The sequence below is a fragment of the Phacochoerus africanus genome, chromosome 6, assembly GCF_016906955.1.
Source record: "Phacochoerus africanus isolate WHEZ1 chromosome 6, ROS_Pafr_v1, whole genome shotgun sequence".
Lineage (NCBI taxonomy): Eukaryota > Metazoa > Chordata > Mammalia > Artiodactyla > Suidae > Phacochoerus > Phacochoerus africanus.
In genome coordinates, this window is record NC_062549.1 from 94,596,736 (window position 1) to 94,612,864 (window position 16,129).

Genomic DNA, 16,129 nt, shown 5'->3' on the forward strand with positions numbered 1-16,129 from the left:
ACAGCAACACAGGATCCGAGCTGCGTCTGCAACCTACATCACAGCTCACAGCAACACCAGATCCTTAACCCACTGAGCAAGGCCAGGGATTGAACCTTCACCCTCATGGTTCCTAGTCGTATTTGTTAACCACTGAGCCACGATGGGAACTCCAGAAGAGGGCCTTTAATCCTATGACTAGGTGTCAGTCTTTTGGTTAGACTGCTAGACTATATACTTCACGAATACTTCCTGATTTCTCCCTACCATCTTAGGTAGGACAGGATGGCTATAGTGGGCTTGAATTGGATAATTTCTTCCCCCCAGATCAAGTAGACTTTGTTGTGACTAAATACTTAAAGGAAAGTTTTTGTTTGACCAGTTAGAAGGGTTCACCAGAGTTGTGCCTTACCAGGAAATTGATGAAACAGTCAAATGTCCTATCATTACTACCAATAATACTTACTTCTTAAAATTAAGAAACTATAGATTGTTTTGAATAGACTTAAAAGGAGTTCCCATTGTGGCTCAGCAGTAATGAATCTGACTAGTATCCATGAGGATGCGGGTTCAATTCTTGGCCTCATTCAGTGGGTTAAAGATCCCATGTGGCTGTGGCTGTGGCGTAGGACAGCAGCTGCAGCTCCGATTCAGCCCTTAGCCTGGGAACTTCTATATGCCATGGGTCTGGTCCTAAAAAGCAGAAAAAATAAAGAAAAATAGGTTTTCCTGTGTTAATATCATTATCTAAAGAGCATAAGTTTAAAGCATTCTTTTGTTCAAGTGCTCTATTTTAACGTGTAATAAGGCTATGCCTTCCTGTTTCATTAAGTTCATAACAAGTTAATTTATTTATTTTTATTTATTTATTTATTTTTGTCTTTTTGCTATATCTTGGGCCGCTCCCGAGAACTCCGGAAGTAACCTTTAAGCCATAATATAAAGTGCTATTTAAAGCATGAATCCTCATTAGATACTTTACAAATTTATCATTTCACACAAGTCTTTCACTTTGTGATAACAAAGATTTTTTTCCTCCTTCGTGTTTCTGCACCGATTTTTTTTTTTAAGCTGAGATATAACTGACATAAACAATTTAACTATAAAATACAAATGAGGATCTCCCGTTGTGGCGCAGTGGTTAATGAATCCGACTAGGAACCATGAGGTTGCAGGTTCGGTCCCTGCCCTTGCTCAGTGGGTTAACGATCTGGCGTTGCCGTGAGCTGTGGTGTAGGTTGCAGACGCGGCTCGGATCCCGTGTTGCTGTGGCTCTGGCGTAGGCCGGTGTCTACAGCTCCGATTCGACCCCTAGCCTGGGAACCTCCATATGCCGTGGGAGCGGCCCAAGAAATAGCAAAAAAGACAAAAAAAAAAGGTTACTTCCAACTCTGATAATATTTTATATAAAAACACATTGTAAAGAAACACTCCTTATGTTTAAGGAGTTCCCGTCATGGCTAAGTGGTTAATGAATCTGACTAGGAACCATGAGGTTTTGGGTTCGATCCCTGGCCTCACTCAGTGGGTTAAGGATCTGGCGTTGTTGTGAGCTGTGGTGAGGGTTGCAGACATCACTTGGATCTGGCATTGCTGTGACTGTGTCGTAGGCCCGTGGCTATAGCTCTGATTAGACCCCTAGCCTGGGAACCTCTACATGCCACGGATACGGCCCCAGAAAAGACAGAAAGACATTTAAAAAAGAAAAAGAAAAAAAAACATTAATGTATTGTCTTTTCTATTTCTCTCACATGAAGAAAGAACTTGACTGCCCATTCAAGAATATAATTAAGAATGCATTAAAGGAGTGAAAGTAGGTCAGAGATCGTCCTACATTGGTTTGAAATCAATGCAGGAAGTAGGCAGTGAACCATTATTTTAAACGAGAACCATGAGATATTGTAGCTAACAATATTTGTCTCTTCAAAAACAGTACATTCATATGCTAATATATATTTAGTGAGTCTAAAGCAAGGTGAAAGTAGACTATTGATTTGCCTTTTTAAAACAATGTCGAAAAATATCGCTGGGATGGTCCTGAACACCCAGTAAATGTATCAATTCATAGAGTTAAAAGTCAACAAAGATAACATTTAGAGGACCTAACACACTGTGACATTAGTATAATATTAGATTTTTTAGAAAGCATTGTTGCCTCTTATGTCTGATATATGATCATTTAGTTTGAGTGTAATGCTAAACTGAGATGGTATAACGTTTACTCTCTCTGAAATCCTTTTCTTGTTTGAATTTTAGGACCCTTCAAAGTTATACAAGAAATCAGGTGATGCTGCAGCCATTGAATGCCAGTCTGAAGAAAGCATCCATCTTCATTCACAGGGAGAAAACAATCCTTTGTCTAAGAAGCTTTCTCCAGTACACTCAGAAATGACAGATTACATTAGTGCAGCGTCATCTACTCTTGTTGGTAGCCGGGATCCTGATTTAAAGGACAGAGCATTACTTAATGGTGGAACAAGTGTAACTGAAAAGTTAGCCCAGCTCATTGCAACTTGTCCTCCCTCCAAGTCTTCCAAGACAAAACCGAAGAAGTTAGGAACTGGCACTACTGCAGGATTGGTTAGCAAGGATTTGATCAGGAAAGCAGGTGTTAGCTCTGTAGCTGGAATAATACATAAGGACTTAATAAAAAAACCAACTATCAGCACAGCAGTTGGATTGGTAACTAAAGATCCTGGGAAAAAGCCGGTGTTTAATGCAGCAGTGGGATTGGTCAATAAGGACTCTGTGAAAAAACTAGGAACTGGCACTACAACAGTATTCATTAATAAAGACTTGGGCAAAAAACCAGGGACTATCACTACAGTAGGACTGCTGAGCAAGGATTCAGGAAAGAAGCTGGGAATTGGTATTGTTCCAGGTTTAGTGAATAAGGAATCTGGAAAGAAGCTAGGACTTGGCACTGTGGTTGGACTAGTTAATAAAGACTTGGGAAAGAAGTTGGGTTCTACTGTTGGCCTAGTGGCCAAAGACTGTGCAAAGAAGATTGTAGCAAATTCAACAATGGGATTAGTTAATAAGGACATTGGAAAAAAACTAGTGAGTTGTCCTATGGCAGGACTAGTCAGTAAAGATGCCATAAACCTTAAAGCGGAAGCACTGCTTCCCACTCAGGAACCACTTAAGGCTTCTTGTAGTACAAACATCAGTAGTCATGAAAGTCAGGAACTTTCTGAATCCCCGAAAGACAGTTCCACCAGCAAAACTTTTGAGAAGAATGTTATACGGCAGAGTAAAGAAAGCATATTGGAAAAGTTCTCAGTTCGAAAGGAAATTATTAATTTGGAAAAAGAAATATTTAATGAAGGAACATGCATTCAGGCAGACAGGGGGTCTTATGAAACCTCGAAGCATGAAAAGCAACCTCCCGTATATTGCACTTCTCCGGACTTTCAGATGGGAGGTGCTTCTGATGCATCTACAGCAAAATCCCCTTTTAGTGCAGTAGGAGAAAGCAGTCTCCCTTCCCCATCACCTACTGTATCAGTTAATCCTTTAACCAGAAGTCCCCCTGAAACTTCTTCACAGATGACTCCTAATCCGTTACTCTTAAGTCCTACCACAGAACTAATGAAAGAAATTTCTGAATCTGTTGGAAAGAACCAATTTACTTCTGAAAGTACCCACTTGAACATTGGTCATAGGTCTGTGGGTCATAGCATGAATATTGAATGTAAAGGGATTGATAAAGAGCTGAATGATTCCAAAAGTACACATATAGATATTCCAAGAATAAGCTCTTCCCTGGGAAAAAAGCCAAGTTTGACTTCTGAATCCAGTATTCATACAATTACCCCTTCAGTTGTTAACTTTACTAGTTTATTTAGTAACAAGCCCTTCCTAAAACTTGGTGCAGTAACCGCACCTGACAAACACTGCCAAGTTGCTGAAAGCCTAAGCACTACTTTGCAGTCCAAACCATTAAAAAAAAGAAAAGGAAGAAAACCTCGGTGGACTAAAGTGGTGGCAAGAAGCACATGCCGGTCTCCAAAAGGGCTAGAATTGGAAAGATCAGAGCTTTTTAAAAATGTTTCATGTAGTTCACTATCAAATAGTAATTCTGAGCCAGCCAAGTTTATGAAGAACATTGGACCATCTTCATTTGTAGATCATGACTTCCTTAAACGCAGATTGCCAAAGTTGAGCAAATCAACAACTCCATCTCTTGCTCTCTTAACTGATAGTGAAAAACCATCTCATAAGTCTTTTGCTACTCACAAACTGTCCTCCAGTATGTGTGTCTCTAGTGACCTTTTGTCTGATATTTATAAGCCCAAAAGAGGAAGACCTAAATCTAAGGAGATGCCTCAACTGGAAGGTCCACCTAAAAGGACTCTAAAAATTCCTGCCTCTAAAGTTTTTTCTTTGCAGTCTAAGGAAGAACAAGAACCCCCAATTTTACAGCCAGAAATTGAAATTCCTTCCTTCAAACAAAGTCTCTCTGTTTCTCCTTTTCCAAAAAAGAGAGGCAGACCTAAGAGACAAATGAGATCACCAGTCAAGATGAAGCCACCTGTACTATCAGTGGCTCCATTTGTTGCCACTGAAAGCCCAAGCAAGCTAGAGTCTGAAAGTGACAACCATAGAAGTAGCAGTGATTTCTTTGAGAGTGAGGATCAATTTCAGGATCCAGATGATCTAGATGACAGTCATAGGCCAACTGTCTGCAGTATGAGTGACCTTGAGATGGAACCAGATAAAAAAATTACCAAGAGAAACAATGGACAATTAATGAAAACAATTATCCGCAAAATAAATAAAATGAAGACTTTAAAGAGAAAGAAACTGTTGAATCAGATTCTTTCAAGTTCTGTAGAATCAAGTAATAAAGGGAAAGTGCAATCCAAACTCCACAATACAGTGTCAAGTCTTGCCGCCACTTTTGGCTCTAAATTGGGCCAACAGATAAATGTCAGCAAGAAAGGAACCATTTACATAGGAAAGAGGAGGGGTCGAAAACCCAAAACTGTCTTAAATGGCATTCTTTCTGGTAGCCCTACCAGCCTTGCTGTTCTTGAACAAACAGCTCAACAGGCAACTGGGTCAGCATTAGGACCTATCCTTCCCCCTTTGCTGCCTTCATCTGCTAGTAGTTCTGAGATTCTTCCATCACCTATTTGCTCTCAGTCTTCTGGGACTAGTGGAGGTCAGAGCCCTGTAAGTAGTGATGCAGGTTTCGTCGAACCCAGTTCAGTGCCGTATTTGCATTTACACTCAAGACAGGGCAGTATGATTCAGACTCTTGCAATGAAGAAGGCCTCAAAGGGGAGGAGGCGATTATCTCCTCCAACTTTGCTGCCAAATTCTCCTTCGCACTTGAGTGAACTCACATCTCTGAAAGAAGCTACTCCTTCACCCATTAGTGAGTCTCATAGTGATGAGACCATTCCCAGTGATAGTGGAATTGGAACAGATAATAACAGTACATCAGATAGGGCAGAGAAATTTTGTGGGCAAAAAAAGAGAAGGCATTCTTTTGAGCATGTTTCTCTGATTCCCCCTGAAACCTCTACAGTCCTAAGCAGTCTTAAAGAAAAACATAAACATAAATGTAAGCGCAGGAATCATGATTACCTCAGCTATGACAAGATGAAAAGGCAAAAGCGAAAACGGAAAAAGAAATATCCCCAACTCCGAAATAGACAGGATCCAGATTTTATCGCAGATCTGGAGGAATTAATAAGTCGTCTAAGTGAAATTCGAATCACTCATCGAAGTCATCATTTTATCCCCCGAGATCTTCTCCCAACTATTTTTCGAATCAACTTTAATAGTTTCTATACACATCCTTCTTTCCCCTTAGACCCTTTGCACTACATTCGAAAACCTGACTTAAAAAAGAAGAGAGGCAGACCCCCTAAGATGAGGGAGGCAATGGCTGAGATGCCTTTTATGCACAGCCTTAGTTTTCCTCTTTCTAGTACTGGATTTTACCCTTCTTACGGCATGCCTTACTCTCCCTCACCCCTTACAGCTGCTCCCATAGGATTAGGTTACTATGGAAGGTATCCCCCCACTCTTTATCCACCTCCTCCATCTCCTTCTTTCACCACTCCACTTCCACCTCCTTCCTATATGCATGCTGGTCATTTACTTCTCAATCCCACCAAATACCATAAGAAAAAGCATAAGCTGCTTCGACAGGAGGCCTTTCTTACAACCAGCAGGACTCCCCTCCTTTCCATGAGTACCTATCCTAGCGTTCCTCCTGAGATGGCCTATGGTTGGATGGTCGAGCACAAACACAGGCACCGTCACAAACACAGAGAACACCGTTCTTCTGAGCAGCCACAGGTTTCCATGGACAGTGGCTCCTCCAGATCCGTCCTGGAATCTTTGAAGCGCTATCGATTTGGAAAGGATACCATTGGAGAGCGATATAAACATAAAGAAAAGCACCGGTGTCATATGTCCTGCCCTCATCTCTCTCCTTCAAAAAGCATAATAAACAGAGAAGAACAGTGGGTCCACCGAGAGCCTTCAGAATCTAGTCCATTGGCCTTGGGATTGCAGACACCTTTACAGATTGACTGTTCAGAAAGTTCTCCAAGTTTATCTCTTGGAGGATTCACTCCCAACTCTGATCCAGCCAGCAGTGATGAACATACAAACCTTTTCACAAGTGCAATAGGGAGCTGCAGAGTTTCAAACCCTAATTCCAGTGGCCGGAAGAAATTAACTGACAGCCCTGGACTGTTTTCTGCACAGGACACTTCACTAAATCGGCCTCACAGAAAGGAGCCGCTGCCTTCCAGCGAAAGGGCAGTACAGACCTTGACAGGTAAGAGAGTGATTTTGTTGCCTGCTTGTGTTAAAGGTGTATTTTTCCTACTTGTTGCCTAATACATGTACATGAACTTTTAATAGCTCTACTGTTTTTTTTGTTTGTTTTTGTAAATATTTTGAAGTATTATCTTCCAAGTTCTTATTTCCAGTAATTGTGAGAAGATAAGGCATGTCTTGCATTAATTTTGAATTTTGAGGAGAGATACTATCAAAACAAACAAGAAATAATCAATTTTTAGAAATCAAGAAAAATGACTTTCTTATGCAGAAAGGCCATTACATAGTTTCTTTAGTGAGAAATGGCTGGTAGATATCTGTTAATAGCAATGCAAAATTTTTAATATATGCTAATCCAATTTATAAGTCCATCTGTGTTATAGGAGGAATATGTTAACTCTGTGTCTCGTAATAAAAATCTAAGCATTCAAAATGATCAACTTTGTAAAATTCAACTGAATATTTAGAGGGATTTCATTTTTCAGAATACCTTTGAATATCTTCATAAAAGTTGCTTCGGTTGAATAAGAGGACATGAAACAAATATAGGTAATGCATTTTTTTGTGTGTAGAAAGTGTCTTTTAAGAAAAGGTAGAAGGAGTTCCCGTCATGGCGCAGTGGTTAACGAATCCGACTAGGAACCATGAGGTTGCAGGTTCGATCCCTGCCCTTGCTCAGTGGGTTAACGGTCCAGCGTTGCCGTGAGCTGTGGTGTATGCTGGTGGCTACAGCTCTGATTCGACCCCTAGCCTGGGAATCTCCATATGCCGCGAGAGGGAAAGCGGCCCAAGAAAATGGCAAAAAGACAAAAAAAAAAAGGGTAGAAAACAAAAAGGAAGCATTGCCTCTTCATGTAGAAGATAGCTCTAAGTTAAAAGTTCTTCATCATAGATATCAACCCTAAGGGTTTGTAAATTAACTCTAGAAAGTCTCTAAAACCTCTGATGTTGTAAGTAAAATTATGTATATGTATGCTTGTGTGAGCCATATATATTTCATCAGATTCTCCAAGTAAACTTTCTAAGCCTCTCTATCCCTTCCTGTAAAATGGGATTAGTAGAGTTACTATAAGCAGTAAATGAGATTATAGTGTTTAAATTAAAATGATTTGTACATAGTAAGCACACAACTGTGCTTTCCCCCCAAAAGATTAAAAGCTTGTGCATTAGAGGAAATGATAAACCCCTCAAAGAAGAATTTTTGCTCCTGATTTTAATTATTTATGAACTTTTGAAAAATAAAAGCTATCTTAGTGGAGAAACTAAGTATTCTTTAGTTTTTAACAATATAATAAAGAGGAAAATAATCCTAAACTCTAATTAGGTTCATGCAGCAAATTTTTTGACAAAATGTAATCAACACTTAATGAATATCATCTGCCAAAAATTCTATTTTGTGGGCCCTGTGATATAATAAGGAACAAGGCACTCAAATTCATTGTTCTCATAGAACTTAATTTTGGAGGACATGGGTAATAAACAAAAAAGTTATGCAGTAAGTAAGTGTAGTAAAAGTGGTATATATATATATATTTAAAAAAGAAAGTATAGGGTTCTATGTGAGTATGAAATGGGGGCCCAACTTAGCAAGGTTTCCCTGAGAAAGTGACTCTAGACTGTTACCTGAAGAATGAGCAGTAATTAGCTGAGTAAACAGAACCTCATTTATTCATTCATTCACTTATTCATGTATTTATTGAATTCCAAACCATCAAGCATTCTTCTAGTCACTGGTATATTGTAGAGAGTTAAGATATGTTATCTGTCCTTACTAACTTTCAGGTGAGTGAAGGAAGATAAACTGTAGAGTGGTAAGCACATAAGTAATGGCATAATTGAGGAAAATGCTATCAAATTAATTAATGTAATAGTATAAGGGTAGATAACTACAAGGAGAGGGTTACCTATTCAGAGTTATGAATTATAGACCAAGCTTAAAATGTTAAAATTAAAGCAGGCGAAAACCACTAAGCTTCTCAAGCTGAGGATTGGGTGAAGAGCGCATTTGAAAATACTGAAAAGGAAAGGAGCTTACATCTAGAGGGTGGCAGTAGAAGTCAGAAGGTTCATTGTGGTAGGAGAGAGAATAGAAAAGGGAGAATAATGAGACAGTTTTGGTGAAAGAAAGAAGCCAGACCGTATGTTAAAGAAGTATTGATTTTAGATTTGCAATTTTGGATCATTCTGACCCATGTATGAACATTGAATTGTAGAGGAAAAAATTGTTATAGGGAAACCAATTGGTAAACAGTTGCAGATGATAGTTAAGCATGAACATAGAGATCTGTGGTGCTGTGCCCTGATATGGAGAAAACTGGAGGAAGAGCAATTTCGGGAGAGCACAAGTCTGCTATGTATGAAAATAAAGTGGAGATGCCTTTAGAAAATTCAAGTGGAGATGTTGAGCAGGCATTTAGGTATATAGTTCTGGAGCTCAGGAGACATGTTTGGACTAGGGAAAAGGGCATTTACTATGAGGTTTTGAAAAACTTTGGCAGTATTACTCACTAAAAATAAAAGGGTTTCTCAAAAAGGTATGAGTTGGCAATAGATTCTCAAAATCTGTGAAACTTTGTAACCAGAGCACCAAGAAAAACAGTAATTCTAGAAAATACCAATAGTAGCAGTTAAAAATACATGTTAAACTGTTTAATAAATAAATACTACCACAGACATAGTACTTTTTAGGAAAAGATGAAGGTAGCTTGATAGAAGGGAATATAAAGAAGGGTTGAAGCTGCTCAGTTGTAGACACAAATGTGTATCATTGACAGGTAGATGAAGTGATCCTAGATATAGCTAGTTCTGGTTACTTGTCATTATTTGTTTCTTTTGCATGAAGATTGTGGGAACCATACAATGAGAACTTGTAGGAAAATCTGTGACCAGTGGGAGCCAAGAAGAATATGAGATGAATGGGCATTCTGAATAGAACTGCATTGCTCGGTGGTTTACTACATTTAGTTTGTTATGTATTCTTTGTTGAGCTGCTAACTTGGTGCTTCAAGATGTTGATGTACTCTCAAAAATCATGTATGAACTCATACACCTTCCATGTTACTATGGTGTTCTATTTATCAGTTGTGTGTAGAGCTATTTCACTCTATAGAAACACTAAAATAAAAGACCATACATTTCATGAATCCTTTATTCAACTGTCTATCATCATAAGAGTGATGATATTTCCCTAGAGAGGATATAGATTAAGGAAAAAGAGAGAGCCTTGGAAAGCTTTGAGGAACTTCAGTATTTAAAGTAGTGGTTAAAAGCTGACAGCCTTTGGAGTTCCTTTGTGGCACAGCAGGTTAAGGATCTGGCTATCACTGCTGTGGCACAGGTTCAATCCCTGGCCCAAGAACTTCCACATGGCATGGGTGCAACCAAAAAATAGCAAAGACAGCTGAAGTTCCCCCAGTGACGCAGGGGGTTAAGAATGTGACTGCAGGGAGTTCCCATCATGGCGCAGCAGAAACGAATCCAACTAGGAACCATGAGGTTGTGGGTTTGATCCCTGGCCTCCCTCAGTAGATTAAGGATCTGGCATTGCCTTGAGCTTCGATGTAGGGTGCAGATGCAGCTCAGATCCTGTCTTGATATGGCTGTAGTATAGGCCAGCAGCTGTAGCTCTGATTCGACCCCTAGCCTGGGAACCTCCATATGCTGAGTATACGGCCCTAAAAAGCAAAAACAAACAAAAAGAATGCACCTGCAGTAGCTCAGGTCACTGCGGAGGTGGGGGTTGGATCCTCGGCCTGGCGCAGTGGGCTAAAGGATCTAGCCTTGCTGCTGTGGAAGTCTATATAAGTCACAGCTAAGTCTCAGATTTAATCCGTGGCCTGGGCATTTCCATATGCCTCGAATGCGGCCACTTAAGAAAAACCAAATAAACAGTAGTTCCCATTGTGGCTTAGCAGTAACGAGCCCAACTAGTATCCATGAGGATGCAAGTTCAATCCCTGGCCTTGCTCAGCAGGGTGAGCATCTGGCCTTGCTGTGAGCTGTGATAAAGGTTGCAGATGCTGCTTGGATCCCTCATTGCTGCGGCTGTGGTGTAGGCTGGCAGCTGTAGCTCTAATTTGACTCCTAGCCTGGGAACTTTCATGTGCCACGGGTACGGCCCTAAAAAGCCAAATAAATAAATAAAAACTTGTCACCCTTTGGTTTATATGTGATAGTTTGTGATGATTTCTATAGTTTTTTTAAAAAGTAACTGCTAGGAGTTACCATTGTGGTTCAGCAGGTTAAGGACCTGACAATGTTATCTGTGTGAGGATGCAGGTTCCATCTCTGGCCTTGCTCAGTGGGTTAAGAATCCAGCATTGCCACAAGCTGGGGCGTAGGTCAGAGACTCAGTTGCCAGCTGTGGCATAGCCTACAGTTGAAGCTGTGACTTGACCCCTGGCCCTGGAAGTTCCATATGCCGCAAGTGAGGTCATAAAAAGAAAAAAGTTTTTTTGTTTTTTTATTTTATTTTATTATTTATTTATTTATTTTTGTCTTTTTGCTATTTCTTTGGGCCGCTCTTGTGGCATATGGAGGTTCCCAGGCTAGGGGTCGAATCGGAGCTGTAGCCACCGGCCTACGCCAGAGCCACAGCAACACGGGATCTGAGCCGCGTCTGCAACCTACACCACAGCTCACGGCAACGTCGGATCGTTAACCCACTGAGCAAGGGCAGGGACTGAACCCGCAACCTCGTGGTTCCTAGTCGGATTCGTTAACCACTGCGCCACCACGGGAACTCCGAAAAAAGTTTTTCAAAAATTTAAAAATCTGGAATTCTATGCAGAATTCTTCTTTTCTTTGAAAAGAAATCAACATCTGATAACAATCCATACTTCCTTGATGACATCACTGGTGGGTCTCAGGAGTGGCAGCTCCCCACTGAGCCTTTAGTTGGGGCATACATTTTTCCTTTTGCCTTGGTTCTCACAGTTTCCTGTTGTGTGTTATATCTGGCCCATTTCAGCTGTTTAAAGCAGTTTATCTTGCTCCAAGGAACATTTAAGTTTGAGGTCCCTAACTTGAGCTGTGAGAAGGAGCTTGCTGCAAGTGGGGAAATTGAGGTGAAGGTTAGTTGTTGAATGTTATCAAATGTATCAGCCACATGGACATTAAAGTCACTCTAGAGGCCATTTGTAGGAGTCGGGTGGAAAGGATAAATCTGTGTCTGATTTCAGAGTCCTCAGGGAATGAGATAGGGAATCTAACATTTGCAAAAATATCTGCTTTATGAATAGCACATTGTCTTTTTTCCCTTTAAAAAAATAATGTACAGAAACATTTAAAGACCTCTGAAGTCACTGTTTTGACACCAGTTCTCTTTCACCAACTTGGTATCCTACAATTTAAATCAATTCTGATACTAACTACCTGGACTCAAAGATGACCCTGCAAGTTAAGGGCAAAGTTCTTTGAGGACTGCCCTCATTTAAGATGCCAGCTGCAAGTGTCAGTGTTCCCAGTCCACCCACACTTCTGCCCAGTCTGCTACAAATTTAGGGCCTCTCACAACCCTAGTTTTGTAATTTGGTAGAATGGCTTACAGAATTTATTGAAACCACTGTCATTACAATTACAGTTTTCTTATAAAGGGTACAGATCAGGAACTGAAGAGGTGCATAGGGCAATAACTGAGGTGTTGGGAAAGGAGACTCAGAGCTTCCATGCTCTGTTTGTGGAATCTAGGTGTTTCATCCTTCTAGCATATCATTGTGTTCACCAACAGAGAAGCTTCACCAGGCCTTTGTGTCTAGAGTTTTGATAGGGGCTTCGTTATATAGGTGTGATTGATTAAATCATTGGCAGTGTGATTGAATTCAGTCCCTGGTTTACCTCTGCTGTTTGTAGACTTGGCTTAGAGTTTCAATCCTCTAATCTTGTGGTTGGTCTTTCTAGTGACTAGCTCCCCTCTTGAAAGAATCTCAGGGTTCACCTTAAGTTACCTCCTTGGCATAATAAAGACATTGCTGTCACTCAGAAAAACCAAGGCTTTTTGAAGCTCTGTGCTAGGAATCAGAGACAAAGAACAGTATTTTTTATTATATCACAAGTCTTAATTCTTTTGCTAATTGGTCTGTACCTTGGAATCTCTTGAGTCTTCTTCACAGTTACTCCTTTTTTTTTTTTTTTGTCTTTCGTCTTTTTAGGGCTGCACTCATGGCATCTGGAGGTTCCCAGGCTAGGGGTCTAATGGGAGCTATAGCTACCGATCTACACTGGAGCCACAGCAACACCAGATCCGAGCCACATCTGCGACCTACACCACAGCCCATGGCAACACCGGACCCTTAACCCACTGGGTAAGGCCAGGGATGGAACTGCAACCTCCTGGTTCCTAGTCAAATTCGTTTCTGCTGCTCCACCATGAGAACTCCCGCAGTTATTCTTTTGATAAGTATATAGAAATATGTCTTATTTTCTAAAGGGAATTTTTTTCAGATAGACATAAAAATTGTCTTACCTATTGTCTTTACCTTTACCATAAAGCCAGATGGAAAAAAAAAAAGATATTTAGTTAGGGAAAAATAATAAGAAAAAAAGTATTAAATCATGGGATATCTTTTACTTTGATCACTTTGAAAGTCAGAACTTCTTTTGTTTAGTCAAACCTTTATGTATTTGATTTTTTAATCTTGACTATTAACTGTCCCTTCAGCAATTATTTTGTGTCTGTTGGTTGTCAGGTACAAGGAATACAAACATAAGGAATAAGATTTCTGCCTTCAAATAATATATAATTCAGTAATTACATAAACATATATACAAATAATTATTGATGGCTCCTAAAATTGAGATATTTACAGTGTGTTTTGGAGAGCAAAGGAGAAAGGGACTTAACTTGAGCCAGGAATATGTTTTGAGTTTAGTGTGCAAGCAATAGAGTGAAGATTATTTCTTATGGAGAACTAAGCTTTCTCGGGTTTTGAAGACATAATACTGTACTTAGGTAACTGTAAAGAATCTGATATGGGACCAAGAGATGAGGCTGAAAAGATAAAAGATAGACAGTGGACAAATCATAAAACCTCTCTTGTTTATGTAAGATACCAAGGAGTTTGGAGTTAGCCCTATAGGCATTGAGAAGTTAAGGGTTTTGAAGCAGAATGATTTGCTAAGATGATATTGACAGCACTGTGATAGATGGATTAGAGAAAGAAGATAATGACCATTTTGGGTATAGTTGCAACAAAATATTATGGGAAGTTTTGGACTAAAGTGGTGATAGAGAAAACAGTATTCTGAAGAAATGGATTTCAAAAAGAGGTAAAGAGGAGTTCCCATGGTGGCTCAGCAGTAACTAACACGACTAGGATCCATGAGGTCGTGGGTTTGAACCCTGGCCTTGCTCCTTGGGTTAAGGATCCAGGATTGCTGTGAACAGTAGTTAGGGTGCAGACATGCAGCTCATATCTGGCGTTGCTGTGGTGTAGCCTGGCAGCTACAGCTCCGATTTGACCCCTAGTCTGTAAACTTCATAGGCTACGACTGGAGTCCTAAAAAAGAAAAGTAAATTATAAATGAATAAATAAATAAGAGGCAAAGAAAAGAGGGAATATTTTAGAATGTCTCCAGGATACCTCTCTTGGGTAGTTGGTTAATGTTGATGTGATTAAGTGAAAGGTGGTATGCAAAAGAAGATTGGAGATGGAAAATGGATTTGGGTTTTCTCATGCTGTTCAGTGGAATGTATGGACCTGTAACTCAAAAGAGAAATCACATCTAAAGATAAAAGTTTTTAGATAAATGGTTGTTTAAGCAAAGGAATTAAGAGAAGGAATGGTAATATTTAGGGTGAACACACTGGGTTTCCTGAGGGTGCTACAGAGATCATTTAGGTAAGGACTGAAATTTTACTTTGGCAAATTATCTTTTGTGATCTAAGAGCAATTTTCATGGTGGCAATTGTTAGATTTCTAGGGGTTAAGGAATGGAATGGGAAATAATGAGGAAACAGACAATTAAAATTCTTAAAACTTTAAATCTTGTAGCAGTTCTGTTTTATTATTTACTCTTTCCTTATAATTTTGTATTCTGTCAAGGATATAATTTCATCTTCTCGATCTGCAATTGTTTCAGTGTCACATAGTTTTCCTTCTTAAAGTATAAAAAAGCATAACTAAACTATAGTATCCTAAATTGACCTTCTCCGTCTCCGATAATTTTTCCATATGTAACTTGGAACTAGATTTATTATACATACATTGGTATTCTATTAAAATGTCCAAAAAACTACTTACTATACCATTTATTACAAAATTGTCGGTAACCTTTGGGATATTCCTGTCTTGAAACAGCCAGTGGCCAAAGCAGGAACAGTTTAAAAAACAAAATTAATAATGACACTATTGGATTATATCCTAAAGACTATGGTAAATATCCTTTAGTCCATGCGGATATAAATAAATAAATAGAGGCGAGGGACAAATCATCCTTGAAGAATTGTAAATAGTATATGTAAACCATACCCTTCAAGGAGGTCATTAATTTCCCTCTTCTTAAATATGGGCTGGACTTGGTGACCTAGTTCCAAAGAACAGAGTATGGAAAGGGAAAAGTAGTAACTTTACAGTAAAGAGGCCTAGCAGAAAGCATCTTAAATCGAGTGCAAGTATAAGTTCACCAATGATAAATCCTGATAATAATATGTACCTTCTGATATAATGTGATTAGAAAGGAACTTCATTCCTATGGTATTCTTTCCTAAAACCTATAACCCCTGTTTAATCTTTTATTTTTTTTTTTTGTCTTTTTAGGGCCACACCAGCAGCATACGGAAGTTCCCAGGCTAGGGGGCGAATCAGAGCTGCAGCTGCCTGCCTACACCACAGTCACAGCAACGCAGGATCCAAGCTGTGTCTGTGACCTACACCTTAGCTCACAGCAACATGGGATCCTCAACTCAGGGATCGAGCCCACATCCTCATGGGTACTAGTTGGGTTTGGTACCACTGAGCCGCGATGGGAACTCCCTCCCAGTTTAATCTTAAAGAAAATAATCAAAAAAAGGGAAGCAGGGAAGGGCACATTGTACAAAATACCTGGCCAGGATTCCTCAAGTGTATCAAGACCTGGAAAAACAAGATTGAGAAACAGTCACAGATCAGAGGAAATTAAAGAAACATGACAACAAAATTCAGTGTGATACCCTGAATTGTACCTTGGAGGAAGAAAAGGACAACAGTGAAAAAATTACGTGAATTTAAATTTTATATTTTTGACAAATGTACTGTAGTTTTGCAAGACATTATTGACATTAGGGAAAGTTGGGTAAAGGATATGTCAGGATTTTTGCTCTGTACTGTTTTTGCAACTTTTCTGTAATTTAAAATGATTCTAAAATTAT

General features: G+C 39.5%; 1 protein-coding gene across 5 annotated transcripts in view; it reads left to right on the forward strand.

The window, feature by feature from the left end:
• The window catches only part of ASH1L (ASH1 like histone lysine methyltransferase), a 185,672-nt gene that overhangs the window by 49,867 nt on the left and 119,676 nt on the right, over positions 1–16,129 (forward strand). For all 5 annotated transcript variants that reach the window (XM_047784346.1, XM_047784348.1, XM_047784345.1 and 2 more), the window contains one exon: positions 2,236–6,781. In XM_047784346.1, coding sequence (XP_047640302.1) covers positions 2,236–6,781 — 4,546 coding nt within the window. The remainder of the gene's footprint in view (positions 1–2,235; positions 6,782–16,129) is intronic.